Source organism: Temnothorax curvispinosus, unplaced genomic scaffold (assembly GCF_003070985.1).
Source record: "Temnothorax curvispinosus isolate PA1 unplaced genomic scaffold, ASM307098v1 QBEX01002449.1, whole genome shotgun sequence".
In the NCBI taxonomy this organism is placed as follows: Eukaryota; Metazoa; Arthropoda; class Insecta; order Hymenoptera; family Formicidae; genus Temnothorax; species Temnothorax curvispinosus.
The window spans coordinates 12,154-30,788 of NW_020212229.1; the positions used below are offsets into that span (position 1 = coordinate 12,154).

At 39.0% G+C, this 18,635-nt stretch overlaps 3 protein-coding genes across 7 annotated transcripts; all 3 read right to left on the reverse strand.

Annotated features, from left to right (window-relative positions):
• Window positions 1–234: 234 nt before the first annotated feature.
• On the reverse strand, window positions 235–9,615 carry LOC112451664 (GRB10-interacting GYF protein 2-like). The gene is made up of 16 exons (XM_025011437.1): window positions 9,534–9,615; window positions 8,573–8,617; window positions 8,224–8,458; window positions 7,757–7,924; window positions 7,267–7,468; window positions 6,972–7,182; window positions 5,907–6,891; window positions 5,208–5,573; window positions 4,798–5,112; window positions 4,616–4,708; window positions 4,107–4,537; window positions 3,818–4,016; window positions 2,969–3,172; window positions 2,470–2,881; window positions 2,172–2,401; window positions 235–1,941 (listed from the first exon to the last, which is right to left on the reverse strand). The coding sequence occupies exons 2-16, from the start codon at window positions 8,602–8,604 to the stop codon at window positions 1,816–1,818; spliced, it is 4,209 nt and encodes a 1,402-aa protein (XP_024867205.1). The 5' UTR covers window positions 8,605–8,617; window positions 9,534–9,615; the 3' UTR covers window positions 235–1,815.
• A 1,576-nt stretch (window positions 9,616–11,191) lies between these two features.
• On the reverse strand, window positions 11,192–14,784 carry LOC112451661 (S-phase kinase-associated protein 2). Of its 5 annotated transcripts, none has more exons than XM_025011433.1 (7): window positions 14,078–14,638; window positions 13,689–13,771; window positions 13,275–13,595; window positions 12,911–13,199; window positions 12,391–12,827; window positions 12,176–12,303; window positions 11,763–12,109 (listed from the first exon to the last, which is right to left on the reverse strand). In XM_025011433.1, exons 2-7 carry the CDS (start codon window positions 13,730–13,732, stop codon window positions 11,763–11,765), a joined length of 1,566 nt encoding a protein of 521 aa, XP_024867201.1. In that variant the 5' UTR covers window positions 13,733–13,771; window positions 14,078–14,638. The 5 variants fall into 5 exon arrangements, with proteins under 5 accessions (XP_024867198.1, XP_024867201.1, XP_024867199.1 ...); XM_025011431.1 differs by having other exon boundaries at window positions 13,689–13,817; XM_025011430.1 differs by lacking the exons at window positions 13,689–13,771; window positions 14,078–14,638 and adding an exon at window positions 14,693–14,784 and having other exon boundaries at window positions 11,192–12,109.
• A 1,943-nt stretch (window positions 14,785–16,727) lies between these two features.
• Window positions 16,728–18,222, reverse strand: LOC112451663. Its single transcript, XM_025011435.1, has 3 exons — window positions 17,801–18,222; window positions 16,973–17,117; window positions 16,728–16,889 (listed from the first exon to the last, which is right to left on the reverse strand). The coding sequence occupies exons 1-3, from the start codon at window positions 17,934–17,936 to the stop codon at window positions 16,754–16,756; spliced, it is 417 nt and encodes a 138-aa protein (XP_024867203.1). The 5' UTR covers window positions 17,937–18,222; the 3' UTR covers window positions 16,728–16,753.
• Between the last annotated feature and the right edge of the window lie 413 nt (window positions 18,223–18,635).

Below are 18,635 nucleotides of genomic sequence, written 5' to 3' on the forward strand. Positions count from 1 at the left end.
TATAAAGACAACGTTCTCATACATTCATCTTTCAACAAAAAATGTTGCATTGTTACATAAACATCTGTATGTATATATATATATATATAGATGCGGTGCAAATATATATATATGTATATATATATTTTTTTTCTCTCTGACTCTTTCGATATTGAAGATTTGAATTTCGATACATAAATTAATTCATAAAACAATAAGAAAGCCAAATTGAAAATATAATAATATTTATTTCATTATGTTGTACGTTAGATACAATAATAGAATATTGATACAATATCAATTATCTGTTTTTATTTTTAATTATATCGCTTTAATCAGTTTGTTTAATCATCACTATATTACTCTGTACATTAATCTATATTTATACATAAATCTTTTCATGTAAGGGTCTGTGGTCTCCTCCTATTTTCGGTCTTGTATAAGAGAAGATCAACGAACCTTAGTTAACAACCATCATAATATTACGAGTGGTCAGATCTGTCACAACATTCCACGCTTATCCAACGTCGTATCTGTATCAACGCATATTAGTCCAATTGGAAAAAAAATAAATGTTCTCAAAAGTGCTAAAAAGTAGTTACGGATCTTTAACTACGACATTCATAGAGTTATAAAATAAAATTTTACAAAAAGAGATACCATTTCTATCTGCATATATTGCATTACTTAAATCAAACATTTTCAAACGTTTACTGTTACGATCGACTACAGCGTATATAGAAGAAGTCTATGCCGACGACAATGAGATCCATATGCAGTAATCAGTGTTATCAAGATTTCATGTGTATGCCGATATCTCGTGTATATCGAGGAATACGCATTACGAATATTATTTATAATCGTTATTGTTGTTTCTACTGCAAAACCGAAAATTTCTAATGAAGAAAGCTATGTTGAGTCAAAAGTTACTAGTTTTACTTCATAATTATTATAATATCAGGAAAGTATCACTTTGAATCGCCCCTCGTCCATCATTCCAGAGTATGATACAAGTTTCCGTTCTGTTATCAGTGTTCCCATCCCCCTTTGCGTATACAATTATCATATATGTCCTGCTTAAAGCTGTTACTGCAATATTATGACGGCGAAGAAATGATAAAAAGATGAAGGAAGATTTCTCGTACTTGAAATGCACATTAAATCATTTGCAGGATGTATTACGAGAAATATAAAGTAAATCTCTTTTTCTCGACGTGTATTTGCGATGAAGCGAAAATCCATAGGATTCAATAAGGACAAATACTGACGCACTGTATATTCAGTACCGTACTTGACATAGAGGTGATGATTTCCGCGATCTCAAGCAAGTTCTAATATGTTACTTCTTTTTCGTTGAACACCTTTACATACACATATTGCTATTGACTGCCACATATCCGCATGTGCAATTATTATCGGTCGGCATACTTTTCTCTCCTCTTTTTTTTTCTTATTGTGTATTTTAAGTGACGATGGCGAGATGAAATGTTATAAAAGTTTCCAACCCTAATTGTCGTGTACATAGGAAAAAGTAAGTCGTCCGTCTTCTTTCATGCGAAATATTCTTTGAGTAATATGTACAATGGAGCTTTTTTATGTAATGTAAGAAAATAACGCCACGCTCAACCGGTCCTAAATAAATGGCCACCATAAACGATCGACTTTGAAGGGATGAGCTTCTTGTCTTCGTGTATTGGATAAAAAGTCTTCATATGCTTTAAGAAGTATCCGCGGTGGGTTTCTCAGCATTGGTTTGGCATGTATAATAAATAAATAACGAACCGTTTAATGAAACGAGCGTCGCATCATTTCTACGAGGTAAATTGGTGAAACAGCTCAGGAGCCTTCGCCATAATCACGATCACCTACGTTAATACGATCGGGAGCAGCAGTTACACTGAAGCCAAGGATCCTGTTATCCACTTTGAACATTTTTCCCTTCTTTGGTTTCTTGGATTTTCCCTAGACGAAAAAGATCTTTCAATATTTAAATCTATTTCACAGACTTGATACATTTGTGCTTAATATTAATGATGTTTCGCTCACATTTCATACTAATTTAATTGTAATAACATAAATAATGTTAAGACGATTTCTCTGACGAGAATATTTACTTTAATAAAATCTAATATTAAGTAATTAATATTTTATTATTACTATATTAAGATGATATAACTTTAACAAGAATATACCTTAACTTCTTGGAATTCTGCAGGTGCATTTGGATTAATAGCGGGTGCTGGCTTGCACAGGTCATCAGCTTGTACCTGAGGACGTTGCGCTGATCGCAGTTTGCTTCGTTTTTCGAGAAATTGCTTGGCGAATTCCATGCTCTGCTTGGTATCCCCAACGTAAACGCGAATGTACTCCCTAACTTCATACGGCGTTTCGAGGTCTCGCAAGAATGTAACGAACGTAGGGACTGCAAATGTATACTTATGCGTATAGGAAGACAAAATTCGTAAAAAAAATTCAATGTAGGACACTTACTGTCCACAGACGCCTGTATACTGCTCAATGTTTTACTACACCATTGCGTGAATTCGTCGGTCTTGGCAGTGTTCTGTTCAAACAATTTCTTCACTAGTTCCTCCTCTTTCTTATTCTTATTTTTGGACGCTTTATTATTACTATTTTGCTGTTGCTGCTGCTGCTGCTGTTGCTGGCTAGATACAGGTTTTGTCATTGTAGCTTGTTTAGTCGACTGTTTCATGGTGGTGGACGACTTAACAGGTGTAGGATCCCAGAAACCAGTAGTACCGGAATTCATAGACCACCCTTGGCTGCTTGATGCACTCGAATTAGTCCAATTCAAACACTGTGATGCTGTACCCCATATACCGGCGTTCTGGAGTATACTCGCAGATTCCTTCTGGCCGACTTTTTCTAATCGTTCTCTTTCCTGTTGGTAAGAAATTTCAAATTTTTCATCGCTCAATCTTTCGAAAACAATATTTCATGTCACTCGCATATTCAGGGCAATAAGTACCTTTACCTTAGCGACGCGCTCTTGCTCCTCCTGCTGAATCTGCGCAAGACTCTTCACTTGAAGTAATTTAGAAGCAATAGCTTTTTCCGCCCACTTGAATTGCAATCGCTTTGAAGAGTCAATTGCCGATGCCTCTTGTGCCGCTTCTACTGCCTTCTGCTGTGCTGACTGTTGCAGCATTAATTGTTGATGCCGTTGTTCTTCCTGTAAGAAAGTAATAATAATAAACATAGACATGTATTGCATGCATTGTAAGGATGACCGAAAAGAATTGTTAATATTGGGTTGGCCAATAAGTCCGTGCGGTTTTTTATAAGTAAAATTTATAAGTAAAAAACCGCACGCGCGGACTTATTGGCCAACCTATTATTTGGTTTTAGGTATTTAATTAAAATCTCGATACAAGCTTATTTCAATCGGAACGAAAGCAACTGCTACTGGCTACGTGACTGTTCCCTCGACCGGACTTGACTCGACTAGTACGGACCTGCACAACGACCGTTGAACAACGCTTCGCGTGGCCACGTGGCCACGTGCCCACGATCCCTTTGTACTTCAGCGCCGTAATACCAACCGAATAAACCGGCGGCCGCCATCTACGCGCACTGCAGTTTTTCGCCACAACTAACTAACTAAATACTTTTAGATTTCTTAGCTTAGGGCTCAGACACAATGACAAAAATAAGGAATAAGATAAAGGAATAAAGAATAAGGGAACGTCGCATCTCACTTCAGTACACGTACATTAAAGTGAGATGCAACATGCCTTATTCCTTATTCCTTTATCTTATTCCTTATTTTTCTCATTGTGTATGAGCGGTTACAGCTTAATAAGTGTAAATAATTTACCGCTTTTTTTTCTCTCTCTAGTCTCTGAATCTCGGCAAGCGAAGCAGTATGAGTGGCAGGAGTCAATGTACGTGGAGCCTGAGCCCACGGGGATTTAGTTGTCTTTTCTTGAAGCTTACGCAATGCTTCGTCTTCTCTTCGTCGTTGTTCCGCACGACGCTCGTCTATTTCCGCCTGTCGTCGCGCCTCTGCCTCTTTCCTGTAAATTTCACCATTGCAAATTTTGCTGGAGTGTATTATTATTTTACTTTTTCATAACATCATGCTTCGCATAATTCTACTGATATACCTGAGTCTCTCTTCTTCCTGTCTTTTTAGCTCTTCCTCAAATTTCTTCTTCTTTTCCTCCTCTTTCTTCTGTTTTTCTTCTAGTTTTCTAAACTCTTCCCGCTTTCTCTTCTCTTCTTCCTGCTTCCTCTTTAAGTTCTCCTCCTCCTGCTTTCTCTTTTCTTCACGCTTTTTCTCTTCCTCTTTACGTTTTCTTTCTTCTTTTTTCTTTTGCTCTTCTTCCTGTTTACGTTTCTCTTCCTCTTTTCGTTTCTTCTCCTCTTCCTTTCTCTTTCTCTCCTCATCTTTACGTTTTGCTTCCTCAGCTTGTCTAGCCTGTTCCTCTTTTTGCTTCCTCTTCACATTCTCCTCTTCCACTTGACGCTGCAATTCCTCTTGCTTTCTTAATTCTTCTTTTTTTCTATCCTCTTGTAACTTAAGATTCTGTTCTTCCTAAAAAGAGAAAATTAGACATTGATTATTTCGTAACTACATGAAAAATGGTACGAAGAGAATTAAAAGCTAATTTACTAATATCTGCTGCTCGGTTTTCATATCTTTAGTATGTAAATCCCACAGAGAACCAGGTAATTGTCCTGGTGGCATCGCGGGAATGGGCCCGACCTGGAAAATGGATAAACGAAATTAAACAGATCGTCAACCACGTCAACGTACTTGAATTTTACATAAGTGTAATTTTTAACACAACGCACCTGCGCTAACCAATTCTGCGCATTAAACTGGGGAACTATTTGCGGTGGAGGTTGCGGCCAAACAGTGTCCATGTGGGTCGCCTGCGGATGGCCGTTCGTGTTGACATTGAGTTGACGTAGCAAAGACTTTATTGGATTGTCTTCCTGCGTCGGCGTGGGAGTCGGAGCGATATTTGGTTGTTGAATGGTGGGCGGCAAGTTCTGCATACCGCCCATCTGCTGGATAAGCTGCTGTATAGGATCCACCGTAGCCGGATGGGCCGACGCGGCCGTATGTGGATTCGTTGGTAAATGAGTCTCAGGTTGTGTCTTCGCCTGCGCAATATCACGCGTTATCACGATGCGAAATGAACAATGAACAATGAACATAGGATTAGAAAAAATAAAATAAAATATGCCAAGACCATTACCTGTTGCATTTGAGTGAAAAGTTGCATAACAGGATTAGCCGTCTGAGACGCGATGTGAGGCACAAACGGGCTTGTCGCTATCGGCACTTCCGGAATTTCCTGCATTCCATCTTGTATGACGTATTGTAAAATCAACTGATTTTGTTCCACAGGAGTCAGCGTAGACCAGTGCTCCGATTGCGACAATTTCGCTATCGCTGATGTTCTCATCTGCCTGAACAGCATCTGATTGTGTAGCATCTGCATATGCTGATATGTCATCAACATGGATAATGGATCTTCTATTCCAGGCTTCGGTATAGCACCTGGGGCTAATCCAGCCGGTACGGTGGGGTTAGGAACAGGTGGAATCACCTGATCCGCTAACTAGGAATAAAAATATTTGATCTTACTAATATGAATATATATGAATATAACAGCAATTGAGAAATTAAGAATGCAATAATGATATAACTTCGTAAACTTTATTTTGGAAATGTCTGAATTTTCCTCCACATGGCAAAACTTGATTATAGATGACAACAAATATAATTCACTCTTCTTTTGCTTCCTTTTCTCTAATATTATTCAAACATTAAACTTGATACTTTTCTCAACACTATATAAGTTGATTACTGATATAATCTATATGAAAGTTCTGAATTAGTAAAATAATTTTAAAACGCAATCAAATAATACATATGATAAATGTATATGTACCTTTAACGGAGGTATTGGTGGTCCAGGAACGAACGGTACTCTTCCAAACATTTTCATCAAATCACCGAGCGTGGCGTACCTTTCATCGCAAGTTCTTCTCACCAACAATCCCGCAGTGAAGTAACCGGCTTTGCACCATTCAGCCATTTCGCTAGCTAAAAACGGTCCCTGAACTTCGCCCTGTGGATCACGGTAAAACCATTTTTCCTGATTACCCGTCGAGGAAACCGCGGAAGGTTGGTTACCAATTGCAGGCGGAACACTCGTAGCGGCTGTCTTCTCCTTGTGATTTTCTTCATCTGCCATTAATTTGGCCACCAAAGCGTTTGCCTCCTCCTTCATTCTATCCAGGTCATCTTCCGTTCTCTGCCTGACATTAGCGGTTCCCGTGTTGTGTACGAGCTTCGGATGCTCTAGAGGAACTTGTCGATTGGTCACGGCAGTTATCTTCGGCTTCTCTGTTTTGACCTCCGTCTGAACGGAGGTCTTCTCCTTATCATGATGAGCTCCGCTCGGCGGCTCGCTAGATTTCTCACCTAAAGTCTCAACTTTATCCACATTTGCCACTCCGATAGTCTTCTTATGCAAGAGATCCGAGGACGACGCTAAAGTCTTCGTGGGAATGCTCTCAGTTGACGGCACAGTGGTCGACTTAATAGAGGGTGAATTACATCTCCTCTCTTTCTCCACAGAATCATCCTTATCTTCAAGTGAATCCAACGGTTTTGGTCGTTCTTTGCTTAATGTATTGCCTATTGTGTTACTCGTATGGCGATTCAAGGATTGAACCGAACCCGTCCCGAAAGCTAATGGCTTGCTATTAGGTCTCACTATGTTCGAAGCACTTCCTTCCGATACGCGTCGAGTTCTACCCTGTTGGGAAGCGCCCGCCGCACCGTCCTCGTCATCATCCGAATACATTCCACCGTGAAATGCGCCCGAAGAGTCGAAACTGCCACCACTCTCTGTTGGATTCTCCGTTGCCCTAAAATATAAAGTTTAGAATGTATAAAATTAAATATAAACACACACATATATTCTGTAAATAAAAATCATTTAATGTACCATTCAGGTAGATTGTCATGATTATCGTGATGATTTGATTCCCAAGTGCGAGCGGTGCGAGGTGGTGGATGATGACCTGAATCATGAGATGGTCTGTGGTTCCCTCGATGTTCCCATCTTGCTGGTCCGCTTCTACCCTCCTCTCCATCACCCTCGTTTCGATCCAATCTGTCCCGATCCATACTGCCACCCTCACGCCAACTACTTCTTCCTAATATAAATATTTCGTTTTATTACACAAATATATATGCATAACAATCCCTAAAGAAATATAAAGAATAGAGCACGTATTTACCCCACTTGCGCCAACTATCATCGTCCTCTCCGCTCCCACGATGACGTCGCCAATTACTCTCCATAAGCGAACTACCACTAGTCCCACGATTTAGATCTTTTCTAGGACTAGTCGATCCGTTCCATTCTCCCGGTTCTGAAGCGCCGTTTCTTTCTGACCAGCCGCGTTCGCTTTGAGATCTATCAAATGGCCTGTTTCTCCCCTATAAATAAAATTTATAAGATTCCCCCATTTTTGCGTTGACCGGTGTGGATCTTTTATATTTAATTAAAATAATTAGTAAGTTCCCAGTTTTTGGTTCTGCAAAATTTATGACATTAGAAAAAAGGGAAAAGACAGATGCACATACATATGTATTAGATGTAATTTATATAGCGGTTATAATTACAACATATACATAAAGAAAAATAGAAAAGGATTTTAAATCTAAAATAAAAATGAAAAAGCAAACTCGTATTCTCTAATAGTGAAAGAACAAAAAGCTTTGTACCTGAAATGATTGGCCCTCGATTCGTATCCCATCACCGGAGTCATCAAAACCGACTGCCCGTGAATAATGAGACGAAAACAAGCCTCCTCTTCCAGTTCTACCACGTCCACGATCGACACTGCTACCTCGTCCACGACCAATATTAGTTATCCCTCCATTCCACATACGCTGTAAAATTCACATACATGTAATACATTCATATTATAAAGGATTTTTTTATCAAACAAATTTCATATCTCTGATAAAAATATATAAAAACTGTTAAGAGAGCTCGAGTTGTTAATTTTTAAATAGTTTCTAATATACAGAATATACAATAGAATAACAATTTCACCGCGTCTTTCTTTTCTTATTATCAAGAATAAACTAAACTAGGCTGTTGCTTCTCAGGTTGCAGTAGAAGAATATAATAGAAACAAAGAACACAATGTTACACACATACATATTATATACATGTCTTTTATTACCGTTTCATCTTCTGTCATGGTTATGAGAGCCAATGGAAGCTGAGTTTTCTCCACATACAGCGCTGAAAAAGTGTTCAACGGCTCCAAAGGTTTACAATTGCGATCAAACATGGCCAACATCTCTTCCCGGCCGTATCTATGCTCTGCTAACTGATAGCGAGATGCACCCAGAGTTGTGGTCCCTCCGCCTCCACTACCAGTATTGCAATTGTCTGCCGACGAAACCTTGCGCAACCTACGGTATGGTTATACATAAACGTAATAAATACAACATAACATACAACAATATAAACACAATTAAATGAGGTTCTAATTGTGTTTTACCAGCGATATATACCGAGTCACGTACCATTCTGGACCGAACTTCATGGAATCCGTCATGATGCACTATCTCCTGCAAAAAAAAACAAGGGGAACAAATGAGACCAATAGCTTATACCATAAAAAAGCACACGTGTACAAAGATAAAGACCAAAGATAAAGACGCTACAAAGACAAGTAATAGAGAGTAAGAATATCAAATATAGAGATGTTATTGTGTAACACACAGTTCAAAGGTGTCTTTTTTTTTCATCGGCTGTTGAACCATGTTCGCCAAACATAAATATTTGCAAGATCATGTCAAAATCGGCGGGACATAGAAAGCTGGGAGGGCAGGAGACAGCAGAATAATGCATCCTCCTGCGAAGGATCATGGGCAGATGAAAGAACTCGCTCGCTGTCGCGGTGGAAGGCTCGTCATCTGTTACAACCGAAACACGGACGTGTGCGACACGGTATAAAATTTAACGCGACGATTTCGCGAATCGGCGCGCACAGACCGACAGGCTTGTACCTGTTGCTCGACGGCGTATCGGCTCGTCATCGGCGATCGCGCGCGCGCGTATTTTGTCAAACGCGTGTAGACTTGTAGACACGTAGAGCCGATCGGAAACAACGAACGTGGAGAGTGGCACAACAGACAGCAGCGCGGAGTTGATCGCATTCATCCTCGGGGGGGATTCCGGCGTCTATGGCGTCGAGACGACGGGGAGCAGCCGGTAGGAACGTCGAGCGTGGACATCGGACGCGTTATCGCGACAGCAGCCGCGTCCCATATTCGCGACGTTAACTCTCATAAAGCGCGAGCGGAGGTGGTTGCTCTCCGCGAGCCAAGGTGGCAACATTAACCAAACTTTTTTTGCCAGCGAACATCGGGGTGATCTGCATGCGCGGTGGGTCGCGACCGGGGCCACGCGGCCACGCGGAAAACGATCGCCGGCCGGTCGCGGAACGGATTCGGCGACGGCGGAGGCCTTCGGGTGAAATACCTTTGCTGATCTTCGGAATTACTGAGGACAGCGATACAACACACCAATATGGCTGATGGTTTTTTTTGGAATGAAGCGCATGCGAAGGCTCGCCGTTCCGTGGTATCCCTGGGGGGAGGCGTGGAAAGTCACTAGAATCATCGCGCGCGGATCGCGCGTGATCACTCGCGCATATGCGCAGAAAGGAAACCGATGGGATAAGAAACGATTGGAGGACACGTGTAAAACGCCGAGGGGTCCATTGACGCCTGCATACTCTGTTAATTTTCGAGAGGAATTCTTGGAATTACGATTCGTCGAATTTCGGTAAACGATATTTTTCACCTCGTTACATTTTCCTGATATTCCATTTGCCTGTAGAAATTGAAATTAAAAAAAAAAAATTTTTAGGTCGAGTAATTATTTATAGTCGATAAAATTGGTAGCGCTCTTATCGACCGTCGCTAATTACATAATTTTCTGTTATAATTTTAAAACATTTTTTAAAAATCGATATTTTGTAAAGGATAAAAATATAAACTTTGAAAAATCAATAAAGTATTAGGAGAATATAATCGAACAAGTAGCACTGAAATTTCAAAAATTGTAACTCCGAGAATTTTAAGTCGATGTGAATGGTCAAAGTTAAAATTCTGAAAAATCGACGAAGTATCAGGAAAATATAATCGGATAAGAATTAGCACTAAATATTCACTAATATTAGCAATAAAAATTCTAAAAATGAGGATTTCAATAATTTCTTAAAATTTCAAGTCTACGAATTCAAACCGCAAAAATGGAAACTGAAAAATCAGTAAAGCGTCAGGTGAATAAGATATAAGAAATAGTAGTACAAATCAAAAATTCGAACGTCAATTTCAAAAATTTTATTTGTGAATTCTTTTCTTGCTATCTATTCTAACACGAACAAAATTATGAGTATTATACCATCGCAACACACATATAACACGTAATCATTGATGTATAAATATTTAAATACGATATGCTTCAAATACGCTCATAATTGTTGCAGTTTTAAAAGTAAAGTTAAATATATAATAAATTAATTCGAACAAAATAATCAATTAAAGTTACTACTTAGTATAACATTAAAGAATTATATTCAAAAGACTCCGTACGATTTTTATAAAAAAAAATTTCAGTCAATTTGCTTGAATTTGTGATGTAGGTAGTTCTTGTGTCCTGATGAAAAGTCTCAAAAATTTCATCAACCTTCTGTGATTAGTTTCTGAATTATAGGCATTTAGAAATCTTCTTTACAAGAACCGTTCGTACATTTGTCTACACGAGTTTTCACTCGCTATAAAGATTGATGAAATTTAAAACTTTTCAGCAGGGATACGAGAACTGTAACATATCACAAATTCAAGGAAACTAACCGAAAATGTTTTTCTTATAAGAATCGTGATCCTTTAAATTAAAAATAATTTTTATACCATAACAATGTGACGATGACAAATATGTATCCAACGTAAAAAAAAATACCAATTTTCAGTCCAAGAAATTTTATTGTATGCGCAACAAATTGATTAGTTTATATAATCGTTAACTAACAATAAAGATGGAGTTTTATCACAAACGCATTGTAAATTTGAGCTTTCGCGTTTTATATGACTTCTCTTTGTTGTAAATAATACACATGTATATCTGGCCATTACTTCATTTTCTGAGATCTTTAGTAATAAAAATTAGTGTAAATTAGCCAAACAAAAGCCTTTGACAAAATTCAATATATATATATAACACGATCGAAAGTTGTGAGTTAAACGGTCTCACTAGCCGAAATAACTTGATCTGTTAAATATCAGCAAATGCTCCGTATTAGGAATAATGTGTATACAGGGTGTTCCAGACTTATCGCGATACTCGTTAATGTTAGATTCCTGAGATTATTTTAGTATTAAGTTATTGGTATATTTGGTTATTCATCTCAAAATGATTTTAGAAGTCTGCCGTTAACGTCTGGGACACTATATATAAAGGATTCTATGTATACAACTGAGCAACAATTCAACATTAAATTTTCGGAAGAACACACGTATTACCTTTAACATCTACGTTATTTCATTTGTTCAAATTAAATTTCTCCTGTCATCAGTACAGTATTCAGTCTGCAGAGAAAGATGCAATATTACATGTAGATCAGTTACCCTTTGGTCAAATCTATAGCTCGATTTATTAATGAAATCTATTTCTCGTAAATGATGAAAGTATTGCCTATATATTGATTTAATCTCTAACTCGAAGGCCCCAAATACTGGTTCTTCGAATACCGACTGTTGGCCTCGCGACTGAGCTATAAAGGTACTTATTAATTTCAGGTTCGCGGCAGGTAGCTTGTAATGATTTGAGAACCGACTCCGACATTAAGCCAAAAACATCTAAATATAATAAACATGGCATATGAGCTAATCTCATATATGCTGATAGCGGAATGCTGTAACAACGGCTCAATGACAAGTGCTCGAGTTTCGTGAAGTTCAGTAAATTATGGATGGTTTGAATTGTAAGCATAGCGCAATCACTCAAGTCCAATTCTATAATATCCGGACACCTTTTTGACAAGTCCTTTACGTCTGAAATTTAAAAAGAAATGCATGCTACAACCCAATAAATAACAAAATCTCAATTATTATACTTACTCTCATCACTCATAGTTTTTCTACAGCCCGCTACGTTCAAGCGTGTAATGGATGTTGGCAGTGTTTTACACAGCAAAGTCATACATTCATTATCCAAAGAACACCACGACATATTGAGAACAGTTAAGCTGAAACAATCCATTGATCGTATTAAAATTGGAAACTACATCCATGTATATGTACATATAGAGAAAGAACGAGTTTAATAATTTTACCATTCAAGTTTCATTAAATCCGTAATACACCCAATGTCTATATTCTCGCACATCGTTAGATTCAAAACTTCTAATTCAGTATTTTGACTAATCGCTCTACAGCAATCTCTATTTAATATACACTTTTCCAGCGACAATTTCTTCAGATATTTACATTTGGATAATAACGTAGCCAAACCGACCGGTGATATAACCGCCATAGATAAATCTAAATACTGTAATTTACTGATATAAGATTCGCTGAGAACTTCACTGCCTTCACAAAAGACAGGATCCGCGATTTCCGCTTGTGCCAGTCTTAGAATTTGTACTCCTCGTGGCAATATATACCCTAACGTGCCTTCGTTTAAAACTTTACTACCCAAGTCTAATCTCGTCCACAGTGCTTCATCTCGAGCTATTTGACACCAACGTTTGCACACTAGCATAGAGCGTACCTGCACGCAAAATAATTTATACAATTGTATAATATAAGTATGACAATTTATTAAAATTACATTTAACACATTATTATTCTTACCAAACATTTCTTAGGTAACCATTTTAATATCATCAACATTATTTCATCTGATAATTTATTAAATTTGTCCTCGCCATCAACGGAGGACTTCTTTCTTCTTCTAAATAAACAAAATTGATCTAAACTAGTTTGCTCGTTTTTCTCGACGGAATTTTTCATCTTTTCCTTAGTAAGGCTCTCCTTTAAATCTCCAAAATAATCAGCTTCCATTTTTGAGGAATAGCCAGATTCATTCTCCCCAATACCGATCACAGCTGTATCATCCATATCATATGAATCTTGTTGAATCCTATAAGAATAATTAAATAAACAACAAGTGAAGATATAATTTAAAACGTTCAAAGCAACTTCTTTGGTTACAAACCTGTCTGTATTTGCAATTTCCAAACCAGAACTAGTATAAACCTCCTCTTGATATCCAAAGACATCAGATTCATCCATTATTGATCTATTATGACTATCTAAGTTCTCGGATAGGATTGTACATTCTTCAGATTGTAGTCTTTTTGTACTCTCATAATTTCCTACTCCATCTTCCAGCATACCGACACCCATGTCCTCCAGCATTTCGGGCTCTATGAGACTGGCATTTCCTGAATATGACCACTTTGTATCGTTTCGAGAGTCGCTGTTGAGCGTACTGTTTAGATTGTTATTACAGCCATCGTCCAAACGTAATCGTTTCCTGCGAACACAGAGAATTATTTTACTCCAAAAAAATTCAGATACAGAGGTACCAGTTTCATTGTAAATAAAGGAACAAATTATATATATAAACCTGTTCCACCAAGGTGACGACGAGGAAGATGGGTCTTTATTCATTATATATGTATAGATATACAAGCTCTTATTTCCCAAACTCTAATGATATCAAGCTCTTGAACTGTTATAAAACCAGGCACAAATACTGTAGGAAAGGAGGAGTTAGTATTTGAGTTACAGGCTATATTAGACATTTATCATAAAGATCACAATGCGACATACCCTTAACTTTACATATAAGTCGCAAAAAAGAATAAATTGGTCTGTGTTTCTTAAATAAAAATAACATTTGTACATAACAGTTTACAGAGAAATTAATAGATTTATTTACGTACAATCATGCACACAAAAAAAAAGACAAAAAGAATTATTCAGACCAATCCGTGCCACAAAGTTTACATTTACCAAAGTATGCGAGTTTGCTGTTATTTAACTTGTAAAGAGCACACATTTATTCCATAAATCTCACGAATGGCAACTGCCACACATTCGACAAAATCACGACGACGTTTCGTCGGAGATTTTGTCGGAGTGAAGACGGAGTTTCCGTCGGGAGATTCGAAGATTCTCCCAAGGTACCACAAACACAAAATTGTTCACGAAAACGCAAGAGCTAGAGAACTTGCGACCGAACAATGGAAAGGACGAAGGTTTCTCGGCAGCGTCAAGTCTCGGCCATGGGATCGCAATGCATCGAGCGTTCGCTGCGTGGCACACCAAAGCAGGACGGTCGGTCGTAGGGATCGCGGAGTATTCCGGGCGCTATTCAACGTTATACAAAGCGTGTGTTTTCCGACCGAGAGAAACGCTAACAAAACACGCCACGAGCGTATCCGCGGTTCGCTCGTAACCTTACTCGCGAGAGAGCGAATGAGCGCGCGCGCGCGCGCGCGGGTGTCACACCTGCTCGTGTCCCTTCCCCTCGCTCCCAAGGAAGCACACAGGCAACAGGTAAGGGAGCTCGTACGAGAGTTCGCCGATAACCAAAAGTGACGTGACGTTGACGACGATCTGCCTCACCTCTCGGGCGACGAGGACTCCTCGGATTTCGGCGGACGGGACTCCTCGTGTAGCCGCGCGTACTCGAATTCCACCGCACCGCCGGAATTCATCGTTGGCGAAAAAAACCGCTGGTGCCAGTCCACGTCTGCGTCCGCTCCCTTTTCTTTTCGGCGATTCTCCGCACGAGGTTTCCAGGTGCCCACCGATCCCCGGGGTGCATTTGACAAAACAAATCGCTCGGTGGCGGTTCAGTCGCGCCGGTCGCGCGCGATTGCCGCGATCTGCGCAAGATTGTCCCGCCGAACCGGCTTAGCGGGACGACGCTGATTGGCCGATGGTCGAAAGGCGGGAACGCGGCGAGATATCGAAACTGCGAAAACGCGCGCTCGCGCATGCGCGACGCGATTTCGCGCCTTTTCCACGTTCGACTTCGCGCCGCGACGCGACGTTCAGCCACGTTCAGCGTGACGTTAGCGGCGTTTCATGTATACGACTGATTTGCAACGATGTTTCCTGCGCCCTGCGGCCTAAGCTTTTTCGCGCATGCGCGCCAAATTTGGTTAAAAAGAAAAGGGTATCGTAAAATAATCTCTCCCTAAGGGCTAGGGATAAAAAAAAAAAAAAAATTAAGAAAGTGAGGTAAAGTATGTAATCAATAATCAATAATCAATTTACTTGTTTCACTACCTAAAACTTTCCAACTCGTGTTTCGCCGGCAGGTCTGCCGATACAATCTAACAACTGATTGCCAGCAGAAATTAACTAAGCAGAATCTGTCATTTCGTAAACATTTAAGTATAGGTATACATTATTTAAATAGCAGGTTTTATATACTCATCAGTTTCTGCAGTCAATTTGCCATTATATTCTGTTAGCAGAATCTGTTATATTTCAGCTGGAATTCTATCGACAAAATTTGCAGCAGATAATTTCAAAATCTATTCTCGATAAATTTGGCTAGCTGAGAACCTGCTCGATTTCCGAGATCTGCTAATGCTAAACTTTTGCACTCCACTCATCGCGACTGTATTGCTATCAGTATGCGGCACATGCGTTATCATTGGTCACAATGATTTTAATCTGTTTCAACTCTAGTTTCAACCTGTTTCAACCTGTTCAGATTGAGAGAAATATTTTAGCTAGATAACTGATTCATATTCTTGTCATTTAATCCGACCAGATACTGTTATAATTGTGTTATTTTGACAATCGCTCTGTATTTGTTATGTAATAAAAAAGAATTTTTTTACGACTTTAAATCGTATCAATTTCATTAGTGTGTAGTATGGATTCAGACTTTATTTAAAATATTCTAAAAATTTCATGTTATTACGATCGACTTACGGCCATTTTTATCAAGTTAATCTATGCAAATTAACTTTAATTCTTAGAGTTGGAAAAAGATAAAAAGTAAATTAAACCGAGACTAAAGTTAATCATTGATAGAAGTAAACATTAACCCGGGAACAAGCGACTAGAGTGAATTTTACACTCTAATATCGAAAAAATGAAAACTCACTTTACAATAATTTTAATGTACTTCTTTCGTTTTTTGAATATATTTTTTTTCTCTCAGAAAATGTTGAGTAAATCTATGTACATATTTGTCCTCAAATACTATAATAACATAAAATAATTAATAATATGCAATGTATTTAAAATATACATTTGACTTTTAACTGGGGTGTAAAAATCCAAGTGATTATTTATGCAAAAAATATCAGATGCCTGTTTCCGGATTAAGTTCTCTTAAATCAACTGAGATTTAATACATTTCACGTTATACATTTTATCTTATCGTCAGTAAAAGATTGAACTTAGCGAATCTACAGACGTGAGTTCAACGCACTGCGGACATTCGCATATATCCTTATATGCACACACTTTTGCAAACGGCAGCGTATTGCTTATGATAGAAAAATCTTTCTCAGTTAAATAAAGGATTAAAAATGTACAAGTCGCCCCACGATAATCAAAACGTATTTCGATTTATTTATAGATGAGTACCATTAAATTACTATTATCATATGTCAATAGTGATAGTGAGTAAGAAAGCAGCCAAAGCGACTTCAACCCCGTTTATTGCTTGAGGCCCTTCAACTTTCGATCCTCGGCGTAAATTTTCATTTGGAAGCTCACCAGGTCGGACGTTCTTTTGTGAAAGTTAAATCGCGCGTCCTTCGGGTGTATTCCCTTATCGTGCCACCAACCGTAACTGAAAATCGTCATAATTAGCGGTTGTAGCGACAGACAGCTGAGAAAATCGACGTGCGGGCACAAAAGAGAGACAGGAATTACGTGTGGCTGGTCAATAGCGGCGACTGGTATAGCCTCCTCGGGTTTTTATCTTCCTCAGCGGCGAGTCTCTCGAGCGTGTCGCTTACGTCCGCATTTCGTGCGTCCTCGAGTTCCCGCGAGTAGAATTTCGGCGTGACGAAGTCAGCTGCAATTGATTTTGCACCTCGCGTGCGCATTTATTCGGATCGTATTACGCTCGGCTCGCGGTTTCGCGTTGCGAAAATCGAGATCGCGAGACCGCGGCCGACGCAGCGCACGCGGAACGTGTTTTCTTTCATCCCCTTACGTTCGATAACTCGGATAGAGTCGGGCTCGAAAAATTCGCGCGAATTAATCTCGCGGTATAAGATTTACGAAAGTAATTGTTGATTTTTAATGACTCGGTATCTCAACTTTGAAGCTAATATGAAATGAGATCACTGGACGAAATAAGTCGAAATCGGTATGGGGTATCTCGATTCCGCTGGATATCCTTCTCGCTGTCGATTCCTTCGGCCGATTTGAATTCGATCTCGATCGCTCCCGCGGTGAGAACGATCGAGAGGGACACTCGGCGGTTCCGAGACACTCCACGTACTTGATAGTATACACTGTTAAATTTGTAGTGTCAAATTATATTATATTTTAAACATTCCTATAGGTCGCCACTACTCCTATATCAATATGTCGTTAATTTAACTGAAACAATGTTAGTTTAACTAATGGAATTAAAATAATACTGTTTTGTGTTAAAATAATAAGTTTCAACACACATAGGTGGTTAAAAATAGTGTTATTTAACTCGAGATATTGATTAAAATTTATATCGTTTAATATTTAACAGTGTACCGTTCGTTTTTGACACGCAAGCGTCGGATCTTCCGATCTGCTGGTTTCTCGAGAAACACAGCTTGAACGGCGGCCTCTCCGACCTCTTGGACGTTACCGGTCTCGAGTCGTACGAATCGGTTCGCTGCTCGGACATATTCGCCCACGCGACGCGATTTTCTTTTTCCGACGCTCGTCCGTCCCGTTGTCGTCGAGGATACTCGACTGATTGGTGAGCGTCTCCGCGCCTAGCTTGCGTTGAGTGTGCCGCGTGCGTGTCTTCGCGACATGCAGAAACCACCGTATATTTGATCGATATCCTGATGTGATATGCCTGGCGAAATAATACGCCGTTGGGAATAAGCGAGCGTGGGTGACATTCTCGAGCACGATAACTACAGGCCCAATAAGCATAAATTGCCTGCAGTATGAAAATAGATTGACAGCAGATTTGTTCAGATATATTACAACAGATTCGGTATCATCTGTGTCTGCATTAAATTCATGTTTCGGTAGCAGAACCTGTCGATATAATCTGACAGTAGATTAATTGTCGACAGAAACCGAACAGAATCTGTCATTATACACAAATATTTAAATGGAATGCTTCATTTAAATGGAAAAGACAGATTCTGCAGTCACCCTTACAGAATTTTAATACTGTAATTAAGTGATTATTTGGCCAGTGATTATTGTGATTAATTATTTATTTTGAGTATTAAAAGCATTAAAAACAGTCATGCTTTTAATACTCAAAATAAGTAATTAATCACTAGTCAAATAATCACGTACAGTATTAAATTTCTGTAAGGGCAATCTGTCATTATATTCTGTTAGTAGATTTTGTTATATTTCT